Source organism: Haematobia irritans, chromosome 5 (genome assembly GCF_050003625.1).
Source record: "Haematobia irritans isolate KBUSLIRL chromosome 5, ASM5000362v1, whole genome shotgun sequence".
NCBI lineage: Eukaryota > Metazoa > Arthropoda > Insecta > Diptera > Muscidae > Haematobia > Haematobia irritans.
Window position 1 is genome coordinate 17,054,509 of NC_134401.1, and position 18,133 is coordinate 17,072,641.

The 18,133-nt window shown below is 26.9% G+C and overlaps 2 protein-coding genes across 2 annotated transcripts in view; both read right to left on the reverse strand.

Moving 5' to 3' along the window:
* The window catches only part of a (arc), a 320,776-nt gene that overhangs the window by 285,423 nt on the left and 17,220 nt on the right, over positions 1-18,133 (reverse strand). The window lies entirely within an intron of this gene.
* Positions 1,047-13,849, reverse strand: NtR (neuronal acetylcholine receptor subunit NtR). Its single transcript, XM_075312271.1, has 8 exons — positions 13,454-13,849; positions 13,258-13,389; positions 12,794-13,134; positions 7,211-7,317; positions 6,725-7,137; positions 6,505-6,645; positions 1,792-1,958; positions 1,047-1,291 (listed from the first exon to the last, which is right to left on the reverse strand). The coding sequence occupies exons 1-8, from the start codon at positions 13,755-13,757 to the stop codon at positions 1,160-1,162; spliced, it is 1,737 nt and encodes a 578-aa protein (XP_075168386.1). The 5' UTR covers positions 13,758-13,849; the 3' UTR covers positions 1,047-1,159.

Genomic DNA, 18,133 nt, shown 5'->3' on the forward strand with positions numbered 1-18,133 from the left:
CATGTTTTGATATAGCCCCCATATAGACCGATCCCGCGATGTTATTTCATAGGCTTCTAGAATCCGTAGTTGTTATCCAATTTGCCTGAAATTGGAAATCGGGTAGTGTTCTAGATCCATAAAGAGGTGTACCGAAAATTGTGATTATCGGACCATGTTTTGATATAGCCCCCATATAGACCGATCTCGAGATTTTACTTAATGGGCTTCTAGAATCCGTAGTTTTTACCCAATTTGCCTGAAATTGGATATCTAGAGGTATTCTAGAACCATAAAGAGATGTGCCGAAAATAGTGAGTATCGGTCCATGTTTTGGTATAGCCCCCTTATAAACCGGCCCTCCGATTTGCGGTCTAGATTCTAGAAATACAATTAAATGTACTGACTATTGTGTGTATCCCTCAATATTTTTGGCATAGCCTCCATTAGACCGATCTCCCGATTTAACTCCTTGGGTTTCTAGAAATTGTAGCTTTTATCCGATTTGCCACAAATTGAAAATATGCTGGCATTTTAGACCCACAAAAATGTGTATCGGATTTAGTTTTTATTTATTTGGTAAGGCCGATTTCAAATCTTGAGGGTATAGAAGGTGTACTGATCATGTAAATTGCTTGAAACTGAACGGAAAATTTCCAGATTTTACTTATCGTAATCATTTAAATAATTTGGGTAAAAATCTACAGATTTTAGATTTCAAATCTAGGCGTTATATCATCATTCGCTTGCACACTTACAAGAGAGGTTTATGATACCTCTAAAACTCAAACAAAAAATGCTTCTTATTAATCCAGAATCTCATCTAGCCTTCATAGGTAAAATCTTTACATTTATCTTCTGGAAGCGTACTGTTTGAACTGATTGGGAAAAGATCTGTCATCAAACCCCCGCCTGAAATTTCAAAGGAAACTAATTCGTGGTGGTGGATATTTAAGATTCGGCCCGGCCGAACTTACTGCTGTATATACTTACTTTTGTTTAATTTAGCATTATTTTTGGCATTAACTATAATTGCCTTCAATATTAAGGATCTCTAAAAAAAATGGTTAGGGCAAGTTTTCTATATATTTGGTACATATTTCAAAAATTCTTCATTTTCAATCATTTACATACAGTGATACAAAATACGTTATTTAAACTATTTTTTTTTTCTTATTTTTCATGAAACATGAGGTAGATAAAGAACAACAACCACAATAAAAATCACATTTATTATCAAAAAACATAAAGCATTTAAGATTTTGGCCACTTCCCGCCAGGGATGCTGCTGACTTCCAATATAAGCTTCATTCTTTAAAAACAAATAAATTAAAAATAATAAATAAAAAAAAACAAATGTTTAGTACACTGAAAGAATAGATTTGTGTTTTCTCAGTAAGAAAATTTAAGACAAACAAAATGTTCTTATGGCTGTAAATAATATTCTTTAAAAGCAAATTAGAGAAAATCGTTAATTAATTGTCACAATGACTGGTACATTTGCTTTAAAAAAATATGCAAAAGGGGAATTTTGTTTGTCAGAAATTTCATTCCGGAGAGAAGTATTTTTTCTTTCTTTGTGTGTATTAATATGAGGAATATTATCACAGCAAGATATATATTTATTATTAAAAAAAATATATTAAAATAAGTAATTTTGTTTTTCACAACATCCATATATTGTTTGTAAGAACCATTTAATATAGTTGGAGCAAAAAAAATTTTGACTACTGTCAAAATATTACTTTCCAAATATTTTTCCAATGATAATATTTATTTCCTCATATTTTCTTAAAATAAAAAAAAACTTACATCAGACAAGCCCATACACAGTATAAACCTTATGGGAGAATAATGGACTATGGAACTTAGCCATCCATAGGGTTTACTTCTAGGGGGATATAATTCCAGCCACATTAGGCAAATATGTAACATAAAACAAAAAGTGGCTACTCTCATAATATGCTGATAAGCCACCACTGTATAGGGAGAAATAGTTTAAAAAGAAATTAAAAACAGTTTGCAAAAAAAATCAAGGAAAATTAAAGGCAATGCAACCCTTTTCTCCTAAACGAAATTCTAGAAAAATTGCATAAAACAGAAAAAGTACGAACATCGCAGGCTTATTAATTTTCCGAATCTCACATTTATCTGATATCATGGTAAAAAAAAAATTGGCCCAAAGACTGCAGTTTCTATATAAGGCTACAGCGTTGCCAGAATTATTTCACCAAAAACCGCTAGATTTCCCCCTAAAAAAACTTACAAAAAGCCATAAGAAAAACTACTTTTTGCCACAACCATGTTGTTTTCTCTTATATTCTATATCTGATTTCGACTAACAGCGATGGTTGCCATATGTACCAAAAATTTATTTGAAGAAAAATCTACCAAAAATCTACCAAATTCATAAAATCTTATTTTGATCAACTTTTTGGGGTTATTATGAAAAACAATATTTTTTTTTCGAAAGAAATGTTTTATTTAATTATACAATTATTTTTCGAGCTTTATGGACAGATATAGATTAAGGAACATGGTTAATAGAGCCATTGAAAAGAAAACGCGCCTGGACGGTACATGTTTCGGTTCGGGCGAATGAACCTTTCCACAGCCTTTTAGTATAGATCTGGCTGAGAGAGATAACTCAATTTTGGGCCCTTTTATGCTAACTCCTTATGGAGAAAACATTTCGGAATTTTCCTCTTTCAAATTGAATCATCTTTTCTCCCTATGTACATCATCTTTTAATATATTTATTATTTTATTTCAGTAATTGCAATATTATATATTATGATATCTACTATTAGCGACAATTTTTTTGGTGTATGGTCTTTGATAGTATGACCTTACACGAAAATTAAAATTCTTTAAGATATTGAATTTATAGAACATTATGTCAAAATTTTATTTCTATAAAAAATTTTGTCAAAATTTTATTTCTATAGAAAATTTTATTTCCATAGAAAATTTTTTAAAAATTTTATTTAAAAAAATTGTATTTCTTTAGAAAATTTTGTAAAAATTTTATTTCCATAAAAAAATTTTAAAAAAAATTATTTCCATAGAAAATTTTGTAAACATTTTATTTCTATAGAAAATTTTGTGAACATTTTAGTTCTATAGAAAATTTTGTAAAAAAAATTTATTTCTGAAGAATTTTTTTTTTCTGTTCAAAATTTTATTTCTACGAGTATAGAAAAATTTTATTTCCATAGGAATAAAATGTTGTCAAAATTCTATTTCTATAGAAAATTTTGTCAAAATTTTATCAAAATGTTATTTCTATATAAAATTTGGTCAAAATTTAATTCCTATAGAAAATTTTGACAAAATTTTATTTCTATAGAAAATTTTGTCAAAATTTTATTTCCATAGAAAAATTTTATTTCCATAGGAATAAAATGTTGTCAAAATGTTATTTCTATATAAAATTTGGTCAAAACTTTATTTTTATAGAAAATTTAGTAAAAATTTTATTTTTACAGAAAATTTTGTCAAAATTTTATTTCTATAGAAAATTTTGTCACAATTTAATTTCTATAGAAAATTTTATCAAAATGTTATTTCTATATAAAATTTGGTCAAAACTTTATTTTTATAGACAATTTTGTCAAAATTTTATTTTTACAGAAAATTTTGTAAAAATTTTATTTCTATAGAAAATTTTGTCACAATTTAATTTCCATAGAAAATTTTGTTAAAATTTTATTTCTATAACAAATTTGGTCCAAATTTTATTTTCATAGAAAATTTTGTCAAAATTTTATTTCTATAAAAAATTTTGTAAAATTTTTATTTTATATAAAATTTGGTCAAAACTTTATTTTTATAGAAAATTTAGCCAAAATTTTATTTTTACAGAAAATTTTGTCAAAATTTTATTTCTATAGAAAATTTTGTCAAAATTTGATTTCTATAAAAAAGTTTGTCAAAATTTTTTTTTCTATATAAAATTTGGTCAAAATTTTTTTTTATAGAAAATTTAGTCAAAATGTTATTTCTAATTTTGCCAAAATTTTATTTTCACATAAAATTTGGTTAAAACTTTATTTTTATAGAAAATTTTGTCAAAATTTTATTTCTATAGAAAATTTTAACAAAATTTTATTTCTATGGAAAATTTTGTCAAAGTTTTATTTCTATAGAAAACTTTGTCAAAATTTTATTTCTATAGAAAATTTTGTCAAAATTTTATTTCTATAGAAAATTTTGTCAAAATTTTATTTCTATAGAAAATTTTAACAAAATTTTATTTCTATGGAAAATTTTGTCAAAGTTTTATTTCTATAGAAAACTTTGTCAAAATTTTATTTCTATAGAAACTTTTGTCAAAATTTTATTTTCTATAGAAAATTTTCTCAAAATTGTATTTCTATAGAAAATTTTATCAAAATTTTATTTCCATAGAAAATTTTGTCAAAATTTTGTTTCTATAGAAAATTTAGTCAAAATTTTATTTCCATAGAAAATTTTGTCAAAATTTTATTTCTATAAAAAATTTTGTCAAAATTTTATTTCCACAGAAAACTTTTTCAACATTTTATTTCAATAGAACATTTTGTCAAAATTTTATTTCTATAGAAATTTTGTCAAACGTTTATTTCTAAAGAAAAATTTATTTCTATAGAAAAATTTTCTTTCCAAAGGAATAAAATGTTGTCAAAATTTTATTTCTATAGAAAATTTTGTCAAAATTTTACTTCTATAGAAAATTTTGTCAAAATTTCACTTTTCTGTAAAATTTGGTCAAAACTTTATTTTTATAGAAAATTTTGTCAAAATTTTATTTCTATAGAAAATTTTGTCAAAATTTTATTTCTATAGAAAATTTTGTCAAAATTTTATTTCTATAGAAACTTTTGTCAAAATTTTATTTCTATAGAAAATTTTGTCAAGATTTTATTTCTATAGAAAATTTTGTCAAAATTTTATTTCTATAGAAAATTTTGTCAAAATTTTATTTCTTTAGAAATTTTGTCAAACGTTTATTTCTAAAGAAAAATTTATTTCTATAGAAAAATTTTCTTTCCAAAGGAATAAAATGTTGTCAAATGTTTTATTTCTATAGAAAATTTTGTCAAAATTTCACTTTTCTGTAAAATTTTGTCAAAATTTTATTTCTATAGAAAATTTTGTCAAGATTTTATTTCTATAGAAAATTTTGTCAAAATTTTATTTCTATAGAAAATTTTGTCAATATTTTATTTCTTTAGAAATTTTTGTCAAAATTTTATTTCTGTTGTCTTTTTGATTTTAGCTTAAAAACATGCATTGACTAAACTGCAAGTGTAGCTTAACCAATGCATGGTTTTAAGCTGAAATAAAAAAACAACAACAATGATTAAAGAAAAAAAAACCAACAATAACAAAACAAAACGAATGAAAATTTTATTTCTATAGAAAATTTTGTCAAAATTTTATTTCTATAGAAAATTATGTTAAATTTTTATTTCTATAGAAAAATTTGTGAAAATTTTATATCTATAGCAAATTTTGTCAAAATTTTATTTCTATAGCAAATTTTGTCAAAATTGTATTTCTATAGAAAACTTTGTGAAAATTTTATTTCTATAGAAAATTTTCTCAAAATTTTATTTCTATAGAACATTTTATCTAAATTTTATTTCTATAGAACATTTTAGCTAAATTTTATTTCCATAGAAAATTTTGTAATTTTATTTCTATAGAAAATTTTGTCACAATTTTAGTTCTATAGAAAATATTGTCAAAATTTTATTTCTGTAGAAAGTTTTGTCAAAATTTTAGTTCAATAGAAAATTTTGTCAAAATTTTATTTCTATATAAAATTTGGTCAAAATTTTATTTTTATAGAAAATTTTGTCAAAATTTTATTTCTATAGAAAATTTTGTCAAAATTTTATTTCTATAGAAAATTTTGTCCAAATTTTATGTTCATATAAAATTTGGTTTTTATAGAAAATTTTGTCAAAATTTTGTTTCTATAGAAATTTTTTTTTTCAAAATTTTATTTCCGTAGAAAATTTTGACAAAATTTTATTTCTATAAAAATTTTTGTCAAAATTTTATTTCTATAGAAAATTTTATTTTTATAGAAAATTTTGTCAAAATTTTATTCCTATAGAAAATTTTGTCAAAATTTTATTTCTATAGAAAATTTTCTGAAAATTTTATTTCTATAGAAAATTTTGTCAAGATTTTATTTCTGTAGAAAATTTTGTCAAAATTTTATTTCTATAGAAAATTTTGTCAAAATTTTATTTCCATAGAAAATTTTGTCAAAATTTCATTTCTATAAAAAAATTGTGAACATTTCATTTTTATAGAAAATTTTATCAAAATGTTATTTCTCTATAAAATTTTATTAAAATATTATTTGTATATAAAATTTTGTTCAAATTGTATTTCTATAGGAAATTTTGTGAAAAATTTATTTGTATAGAAAATTTTGTCAAAATGCTAAAAGCTCGGTCAATAACATTTTTTCTAGAACTTCGTTTCAGAGAAAGGAAAAAAAATATCTTTCTTTTTGTCTATACTTACTAATCGGAGGAACATAGGGTTTTGGGGCATGTTTAGTTAAAAACATTAAACCCAACATTAGAACCATTACCACCACAAGCAGTAAAGCTCCACGGCGATAGCCTCTTAGCAGGAAAGATAAAATAATTAATATTTGGCAAGCTTTAAGAAAACAAGAAAACAATTTTTTTTAAATATAAATAAACATTTTTAAATAATCCAATATTCTTTTCCAACTCACTCAATATTGGCATAGAGAAAACATTCTTATAGAATCGGCCATTTCTTATGATATCAAATTCAATGGATATATCTCCATCCATAGATTGTATAACTTTTTTATCTGTATATCTTAATATTTTGGTTGCATCCGTAACAGAGGTCACTGTTATCTCTTTCAAAGTCCATTCCGATAATGACTCAATTTTAGGATGTTCCCAATTACCTTTATAAATTATGGGTAAACTCTGCAAGGGACCCTGATCCAAGCCAAATATTACATCACAATATAAATGTTCATTGGGCCAGTTCATTAGGGTATTTGGACACCAGCTATTAAAGATAATATTCTCAAATGTTGAAATTATTGTTGCATTTGCATAGATTTTGACATTGTGTTCAATGTTGTAGAAATCGTTGTTATGGGCTACTGAACTAGTTGGGGAAAATGTTAATATAATTAAATTAATTCATTGCATTGATTATTTTTTAAGGTGTTATTGCTTACTTTATCTTCAGTAAAGTAGGTTGCCATATCTCATTATCTTCGTAATGTAGAAAGTTAATACCATTGTAATCATCAGGATTCCAAGCAAACCGAGAATCATTCCAAGTCTAAGAAACAAGATTTCAATGTAAGTTAGATTTATATTCAATCTAATTTCTTTTATAGGGCCTATTCGGAATACACATTCGTAATCGTAACGTCTGGCAACACTATAAATATTTAAAATCCGATACACCCAAAAAAAAAGTGACCTCTTCTTTAAGTTTAAATTAACGTATTGTGAAGAAAATTGAACTTCGTATAGCGCCAAAGACATTTTTATTTGTTTGAACGATATGATTTTCGTAGAATTTAGGTAGAATGCATTCCATATATTAGTTTATATTTATATACTTATGTACCACTATACTACAGAATGAAAAAAAAAATTAACTGAATTGAATTCATATATTTATGGAATGATTTTATTGAACTTTTTCATTCATTTGGATAAATCTTACATATTTGTGGTAAACCTTTTACTTCAAAATTAGAACTGCTTATCTTCGTTTTTAAATAGAATTTTATTTATTTATATAGACAATTTTTTCTTCAATAAAAGACATGTTTTATTAATATATTAAATATATTTATTTAGAATCAACAGCATCGACTGGCCTTGAAATATTAAAACACATTTTTTTCTTCTTCTAGTACCTTTCACTTTGAATAAGTTTCTGCCTAGCAATTTTATCCACCTTTTACAATTTCAATACCTACAAATATAAACAAAAAATCCTAAACCAATTTTTTCACAAAAGGTTAGCGTCACTGAATATTACCTCATAATTGAAGATTCCAAAATGAAGTCGAATGGAGGGGATTGTTATTCTGCTGGTGTTTTGTTTTTTATAGACCAATTTTCAAAAAACGAAAATTGTTCTCACTAATTTAAAATAACAAATATTTTATATATTTTATTTGTTTTTTATTATATTATTTTACTATAATATTTTTTAACAATTTCTCCGTATACCATAACAGCGCGATTCCAACTAAAATTAACCCACGCGCAAACATATCGATGACAGGTATCGATTACAGGTAGATAAAAGAAATGTAGGAAATTTTCCTATTTTCTAATAAGTGTGTTTCCTTAAGTTTTGAAAGGATTGAATACTTCGTAGTAGGAATATACATAAATAAAAAAAATAAATAAATTTATCATTTTATAAGAAACTTTACGAAATTTGAGGAAACTTGGTTTTAGTTCGGTTTTTGTTTATTTTTACGAATGCTTTGTTATCAGTGAATAAAATTTTCTTGTTCAGTAGTAAATTCTTATACCCATCGAAGAAAACAGTATTAGTAAAATTACATGCCTTATTCTAGTTAATGAACTATTCCTAACTGCTTTCAGTTTAGGATTTTATTACTGAAACAAGTAAATTTTATTATTTGACACAAAAATTTAACTGAATGGAAATAAAATGGCTAAACTAAATTGATGAACATTTTTTCCTTTAGTTTCGAAGACACTTTTTTTCTGGGTGTATGAAACAATTTTTGCATGTTAATTAGAGGGTAAAATTTCAATTAGTTCGGATGAAATTTATTCCTCCATGAGGCTTCAAAAATAAAATTTTGACAAAATTTTCAATGGAAATAACATTTTGAGAAAATTTTCTATAGAAATAAAATTTTGACAAAATATAAATTTTGACAAAATTTTCTATAAAAATAAAATTTCCAATAGAAATAATATTTTGACAACGTTTTCTATAGTAATAAAATTTCGACAAAATTTTCTATAGAAATAAAATTTTGACAGAATTTTCTATAGAAATAAATTTTTGATAAAATTTTCGGTAGAAATAAAATTTTGACAACTTTTTCTTTAGAAATAAAATTTTGAAAAAAATCTATAGAAATAAAATTTTGAAAAAATTTTCTATAGAAATAAAATTTTAACAATCGGTTTATATAAAATCGGTTTATAAAATAGCCCCCTATTTTCTATAGAAATGAAATTTTGACAAAATTTTCTATAGGAATAAAATTTTGACAAAATTTTCTATAGAAATAAAATTTTGACAAAATTTACTATAGAAATAAAAATTTTACAAAATTTTCTATAGAAATAAAATTTTAACAAAAGTTTCTACGGAAATAAAATTTTTACAAAATTTTCTATAGAAATAAAATTTTAACAATCGGTTTATATGGGGGCTATTTTCTATAGAAATAAAATTTTGTCAAAATTTTCTATAGAAATAAAATTTTGAGAAAATTTTCTATAGAAATAAAATTTTAACAATCGGTTTATATAAAATCGGTTTATAAAATAGCCCCCTATTTTCTATAGAAATGAAATTTTGACAAAATTTTCTATAGGAAAAAATTTTGACAAAATTTTCTATAGAAATAAAATTTTGACAAAATTTACTATAGAAATAAAAATTTGACAAAATTTTCTATAGAAATAAAATTTTAACAATCGGTTTATATGGGGGCTATTTTCTATAGAAATGAAATTTTGACAAAATTTTCTATAGGAATAAAATTTTGACAAAATTTTCTATAGAAATAAAATTTTGGCAAAATTTACTATAGAAATAAAAATTTGACAAAATTTTCTATAGAAATAAAATTTTAACAAAATTTTCTATAATAATAAAATTATGACAAAATTTTCTATAGAAATAAAATTTTGACAAAATTTTCTATAGGAATAAAATTTTGACAAAATTTTCTATAAAAATAAAATTTTCTATAGAAATAAAATTTTGACAAAAATTTTTATAGAAATAAAATTTTGGCAAAATTTTCTACGGAAATAAAATTTTGACAAAAGTTTCTATAGAAATAAAATTTTGACAACATTTTCTATAGAAATAAAATTTTGAGAAAATTTTCTATAGAAATAAAATTTTAACAATCGGTTTATATAAAATCGGTTTATAAAATAGCCCCCTATTTTCTATAGAAATAAAATTTTGACAAAATTTTCTATAGAAATAAAATTTTGACAAAATTTTCTATAGAAATAAAATTTTGACAAAATTTTCTATAGAAATAAAATTTTGACAAAATTTTCTATAGAAATAAAATTTTGACAAAATTTTCTATAGAAATAAAATTTTGACAAAATTTTCTATAAAAATAAAATTTTGACAAAATTTTCTATAGAAATAAAATTTTGACAAAATTTTCTATAGAAATAAAATTTTGACAAAATTTTCTATAGAAATAAAATTTTAACAAAATTTTCTATAGAAATAAAATTTTGACAACATTTTCTATAAAAATAAAATTTTGACAACATTTTCTATAAAAATAAAATTTTGATAAAATTTTCTATGGAAATAAAATATTGACAAAATTTTCTATGGAAATAAAATTTTGACAAAATTTTCTATAGAAATAAAAATTTGACAAAATTTTCTATAGAAATAAAATTTTAACAAAATTTTTTATAGAAATAAAATTTTGACAAATTTTCTATAGAAATAAAAATTTGACAAAATTTTCTATAGAAATAAAATCTTAACAACCGGTTTATATGGATGGTACACATCGGCCCCCATACAAACCGATGTGTACCATCGGGCCCCATACCGATGGACCGATATGTACCAATTTTTACATGGTTGTTAGAGGGCATATATAAACATCAAGTACCGAATTTCAACCGGATCGGGTGACATTTATTTCCCCAAGAAGTTCCGGAGGTCAAATTTACAGATCTGTTTATATGGGAGCTACACTGAAAAAAATATTGTCGTGAAATGGGTATCATAACATGAAAGAAAAAATAGTTAGGCTAAGGTCAACTTGACTTTAATAATTCAGAAAAGTTCTTTAAATTTAATGAAATTGTCTTTAAATTTGTTGCCTTTTTGCATCTTGACTACAAAGCAAAAAATCGTTCAAATATAGGACATGTTTTCAAAAATTTATTTTAAAGACGTTTTTTACTTGAAACATAGCATAATTTCTACTGGAAGACGAGTCTTAATTTGGAAAATAAAGTTGTCGTTAACTCGTTTTTAAATGACTTTGATAGCATATGAAGAAAAAAATATGAAAAAGCGAAAAATTAAGATTTGCTTCCTAAAAGCAAATACACAAAACCCACATTTAAAGGAGAATTGTGTCTTAAAAGTATCCTTACTTGTATTCTCCGCTTCTTTGGCTCGGAATCAATACCAACATTTTTAAAGTAAAGACAAAATCTTTGGAACCGGACATGCTTTTTTTTCAGTGTATATATAATTATTGACCGATAGGGTCCAAGTTTTGCATGATTATGAGAAAGCATATACCACTACTACTAAATTTCCACAGGATCAGTCGAAATCTGCTGCTCCAAAAGGCTCCGGAATTCAAATCTGGAGGTCGATTTATAAATTTCCACAGGATCAGTCGAAATCTGCTGCTCCAAAAGGCTCCGGAATTCAAATCTGGAGGTCGATTTATAAATTTCCACAGGATCGGTCGAAATCTGCTGCTCCAAAAGGCTCCGGAATTCAAATCTGGAGGTCGGTTTATAAGGGGGCTATATATAATTATGAGCCGATATGAGCCAATATCAAATACCAAATTTCAAACGGATCGGATGAAATCTACTCCTCCAAGAGGATCCGTTAGTCAAATCTGGGGCATATACCGAAATCCCAAGACCAACATATTAATGTGTTACAAACGGAATGAAAAAGTTAGTATGCCCCCATCCTATGGTGAAGCGTATTCAAAACACGCAGTATTCAAGTGATTGATGGAGTGATCGAACAAGTAGTAAATTTGCTAATTACAGTGAAACCTCTCATAAGTAGACACCCAAGGTCGCCAAAATTTTGTTAACATTTGGAAGGGTTTCACTTAAAAAGAGGATAATTTTAATGGCTTAATTGTCTCAATTGTCCACTTTTGAGAGGTTTCACTGTTTTATATTTACAGTGAAACTTCCCAGATAGGTGTCCATGTCTGGACACGGTTGCCTAAATTTAATCCACATTTTATCCACTTATGAGAGTTTAATTTTAATGTGATAATATAGCAAACATCTCAGAAATGTTGTCCATGTTTGAGAGGTGTTCGCTTTTCGTAGTGTCCAAGGTTGAGAGGTTTCACTGTATATTTATTATATTAACTTTAATTTTTTCAACAATGTTTTAGGGTCAAAGAGGATGGCAATTGCACTTAAATAATAATTGGGACAAAATTTCTGCACAATTGCTATTTTTCGTATTTTTCTGCATATTTCTGGCAGTAATACACAGAGCTTTTTAATACTTTAAGAACCATTTTTTTGCAAATAAGACAGATTTGACCCGCTTCGAGATTCATCTAATTAAGAAATTTAATTTATTATATATTTTTCCCATGTTTTCGCGTTCTTTATCGGATTAGCTATATTTTTCCCTTCAATGTGTTTTCTCACATTTTCACCAGACGTTTTTATTTCCGCGAAACCTTGACCATCAATCTTTTTATCTTAGAGATTTTATGGCTCTCCCATTCATAATCTCTCTCCTTCTCTCTTTCTCTCTCTCTCTCTCTTGTGAAGCAGGCATAGAGTACATGATTAACTTTATCACTCACCAATTTCACATTTAATCTCGTTTGCAACATGCCGTGATCATGTTGATAATTTACGGAAGCCACAACAAAATCCAAATCCACACTTCTCAACTCTACCGGAAATGCGCCACCCTCAGCCTTGTCATTAATATTTTTCGCCAACAATTGCATATGTGTCATGGGACGAACTTCCTCTTCCATTTCCGATGCAAAACCATCAAATTGACAATCATAAAACCAACGAGCCGGTATATTATCATAGGTGGTAAAACTAATGTAGTTAATATCCAAAGGAGAACTATCGGTGAAATTCATTAAAGGCTCCTCTTTGTAGCCTGTTATGTATACCAAGAGATTGGCATCTGTAGAAACAGAGGGGGAAAAATCCAAAATGAGGGAATTTATTCTCGTGTTATCAGGAAGTTATTGTGTTTGTTTTGCTAATACAAAAACACAAACAAATTAACATAAAGGTTATATAGTACCCTTGGTTTGTATGACTTCAATGGGGGTATAATCGAGCATTGATAAAATGTTGGCATCCTGATTTGTAGCTACACGACGACGTCCCATGCTGGTACGTATGGTGGAGAATGTATTGCGACCGGCTCCAATCACTAAAACACATTTTTTTTAAAGAAAAATTATTCACTTTTTCGAATGTTTCAAAATCTCTCTCACCTATTTCATAAACTTTGTCCATTAACCGAGGATGATCGGTAACCGATAACAGGATATGAGCATCCCTGGCAGTCATTACATAAAATTTCAAATGTAACAATTCATTTTCACCCAATTTATTATTTTTCAATTTATTAATGTGAAAGAAATCGGCGTAATTATAACCTCGATTCATTGGTATTACATAATGGTGACACGTATCCATTTCAGTTAAACTGACGTTATATTTAAATTCAGCTAATGTTAAATCCCATGATAACATTAGCGCCACCAGAGTGGATAAAAATTTCCTTTGGATTTCCATTCTTCTTTGCTCAAATGAAAAATTAATCCATATATATATACTTTTTTTTATTTTCTATTTATTAAAGATTCCAAACGTTCTTTTCAAAAGGCACACGAGTACTGAAAATATTTTTTCTTAGCAATGCATTCGTTTTGTGAATGAATAAAGTAAGTCTTATCACTTTGAGAGCAAGCAAAAATGAATTTTATCATGAATGAAATACACTCAGTGAGAGGTTTTAAGACAGCATTGCGATACCCTACTTTAGTGAATGAGCTGAAGATATAAGGCTAAAAACTTAAAAAAATTTAAAAAAAATTATACTTACGATATGCACCTTTCGCAAGAGATTCATAGCGGAAATGAAAAATGATTACTGAACAGCAGATAAGTTTACTTTCATACAGTCTAATATATTGAGATTAACGACGACATAGTTAAATACAACTCTGTTACACTTTTTAAACTTCATTGTCCGTTAAAATGCTTCATGCCCGTACTTTTTACAGCCGTTTAAGATGAAGGCGCCGACTTTGTAATGTAACTGAATAAAAAACACAAACAGCTGACCAAAATAAACACCGAATAGAGTAGCCATGTGAATAATTTTAATACGCAAAAAAGCTTTTTTCCCGCATGGTTGTCCCACCATAATCCATGTTCAATAATGCAGCTAATTTGTGAGATCGAAGACGTACTTTTAATTTCATGTTAAGGTCGGTATTACTATAGACACTTTTTTTCTGATTAACAAAAAAAAAAAAAAATACACATACCGTCAGCAAAAATCAACGAAAATTTCAATAGCTAAAGGTAAGTACTACACTCAAAAAAAAGTGAACTCTCTATTTCACTAAAGCCAATTTAACTTTCGTTTAGTTCATGTAATTATTATGTTTGGAGAAAGTTTCCTCTACTCTAATAATTTTTTGTGTACGTTAGTTAAATTAACTAAAACCGAGGAAAAAAAAATATACACAAATGAAGGATAAAGATTAACTAAATTCGTGTCTTCCACAAAATAGTTCATTATTTCTTTAAATTTGTAAATTTTACTACAAATGCGTTCATCGTGAACTTCGTATGTCACTAAAGACATTCTTGCAATTTTGAACTCCAATTTTTTCCTTCAAATTACAAAATTTTCTTTAACAAGTGAAAAAACTTAATTATGTCTAATAAATTTTCCTGAATTTGTCGAAAAATATTTACTTATTTTCATGACATGGGCGTGATGCCAGCGTTTGTTATACTGTTTAGTTAAAATTTTCTAAAAATATTCAAAATTTTCTAAAATTAACCGAAGTTTTTCTTCCTGGTGCGTTCACTGTTTTTTCAGTGTATGTTCGCTTTTCGCGTTGAAATTTTCGCGGTTACTTTATTAAAACAGTTCAATATAAAGTGGATAAGTTAACTCAATTGATGTGCAGTTTCTTGTTACTCTAGATTTGGGCAAGTTTTCATTTATAATTTTGATTATTTCAGGAAAAGTAATCGCGAAAATAAAGTTACTCGAAACTCGAAAACCGAACATAGTACCCACCTTAAAGATTTAACTTTATTTTAATTCATGAAAATTATTTGAGAAATATGAGAAAATTGTCCTAATTTTAATAAGTTTTTGTTCACTTTAATGACATAAACTAAAAATGAGAAAAAAATCTTATACAAATAAAGTACACGATTTTTCTAAATTTGAAATTCGCACTAAAAAAATCATATTTTCCCAAATTAATCAATCTTTCTTAACCCTGCCAACATTTATTGAATTTGGGGGCGCTTCTGAGAATCCCCACTAATAATAAAGATTGATGTTGTTTTACAAATTGCAAGTTACATGTTGTAGCGTCTATCAGCCAGTGCTTTTATTCCCAATGTAGGCAACGTGTCTGCAAAAATATTTGAAAAACTATCACTTTATTCCATTTGGAAAGTCAAAAATTGTTCACCAATATACCTTTTACAATTTTAAGCGAAATAACTATGTTTTCAGCACTTCATTATTGTTTTTATTTAAATAAATTATAAGAAGCTAGTTAAGCTTGGTGTTTCACAAAATATAAAATGGCTCTTGTAACAATAGTGATGGCAAAATACTTTCATGCGAATAGTGATGGCAAAATACTATCACAGTTGGCGATTGTTGCAGTGTCACTTACGAGTCTGTGGTAGCGATGAGGATGAAACGGAACTTTGAAATGCTGGCAGGGAAATTGCTTTCATAAGTTGCTAAAATAGGTAACTTAAATTATTTTTGTCAGGGACTTCGTGTAGCACTAAAGATATTTTGATTTCTTCCGTTAAAGTATGAAACTTTCTTAAACAACAAAAAAAAGTATTATTTTCAACAAATAATCTTTCAAATATCCATTATACACACAAAAAAAGTCCGTAAAGTATTGCTTAATTGAACTTATTGTTTTATTGCTTTTTTAAGCCGAATGAGATTTTCTTTATCCCAGGTATGTCTCAAAAATTTTATGAACCAAACGTGGATATAAAGTTCAATGGCCGTACACATAAGTTCAATATGAACTAAAGCAGAAGAAAATTTTCGTATGATTTCCAAAAATAGTAAGAACGAACTGCATGGTTAAAATTTGTAAAATTTTCTTCTATGAGAGGGTGTAATTTCGTAAATGTAGTTAAAAAGTATACCAGGTCATTACATTTTCCTGGTTCTAATAAGGTATTGTTGAAATCACAAAATTGGACTCCACCAAATTTAGTTTGATTTTCGTTCGAGATAGTTTGTAGGAGGAAACGTCGTTTTATCAAAATTCAAACTGGCAAAATTGGTGGGATTTTCACTTATGAGATTATGTTCTGGATAGAACACCAATGCAACGTCTTCCTGGATACTTCATACAAATGTTCCTCCCTCTCATATGGGCAGTTCCTTATCCTCCGATATATACTTAACCGGAGGATTTTGTAATAGCAAGCAGCAACCACCAACTTAATTCCATATCGCTCCTTGTTATCTAAATAAACACCGCTTCATATGTGCGAAATAATGGTTTCTATATTTTTTTTCGCAAGAAAGAACATAGTACCGTCCTTTAATTGAAAAAATTTTCAATTTCAATTACCTTTTTAATTGGAAATATTTTAGCACAATAAACGATAACAAGACATTGAGAAACCGCTCCTTATGGTATCAAGAAACGAAAACTATAAACTATAAGTTATTCCGGACGGAATGTCGGTGTTTGTAAAGAATCTTACAGTGTGTCGGATCGATACGACTTGTCGTCGATGACTAAATAATCGGTAAATGTGTTATCGATCCCATAAACATGCAGCAGTATCGATTATGCCTTCGGACTTAACTTATAATGTGCACAATATATGGGATATGTTCGACACGAGCACTGTCGTCCAGAATAACTGATAGTCTGTAAAGCGCATTAGGCATTATGAAGTAAATTGCAATAAAATTTGCCCAAAAGGATACTCGTTTATTTGATTTCCACCACGAAACAGAAACTTAGCGAAATATTATGGCGTTTTCTTTCCTGAAAAAAGTGCTTTGCCTTCATTTTGTCAGTACGAAATGCCCCTTCGTTAAAATGTTGCCAGCAAACTACAAAAATGCTATCATTTCAGCGGAAAGAAAATAATTCAAAGGAGCAAACAAGGCAATCGCAACACTCTCGTTTGTCGGCAATGCGGAAAATGTCCGCAATTTGCCTCTATGCGTGGTACTATTTTCACAATAGAATTCGAAACCCTTTCGCAATGTTGCCTGTTTTTAGAAAATAACCTAAAAAGTAATTTTCCGGGCAAAATGCACAAAAAAACATTTTTGAACATTTTTTACTAGAAAAGAAAACACCATTAAGGTGGGTATTAAGTTAGAGTTAAGCCGATAAAATCGTCATTTTTTCACGATTACTTTTCTTTAATCATCCATTTTAAGGAATACAAACTTTGTGAAAATTTGCTTTGGGCTATTCCCCATCAAATGACGATTTTAGCGACTAAACTCGAACTTAATACCCACCTTTAGTAATGACAAATAAAACAAGTATATACAGCACTAAGTTCAGCCGGGCCGAATCTTAAATACCCACCACCATGAATATTAAGGTTTCCTTTGAAATTTCAGGAGGGCTTGAGGACTTGAAGATAAAGTTAAAGATTTCACCTATGAGGACTATATCAGATTCTGGACTTATAAGAACCATTTTTGTTTAAGTTTTAGGGGAATCATTAACATCTCTTGTAAGTGTGCAAGAAAATTATAAAACAACGTTGTTTAAGTTCAAATGCCGTTTTATTAGTTTTGTTCAATCATATAATCGTTTTTAAGTGTAATCCCGCCGTTAGGATTTGTCTACACCTTCTCTGCCTTTCGGTACGAAAATAAGGACATTTTCTAACGTCAAATG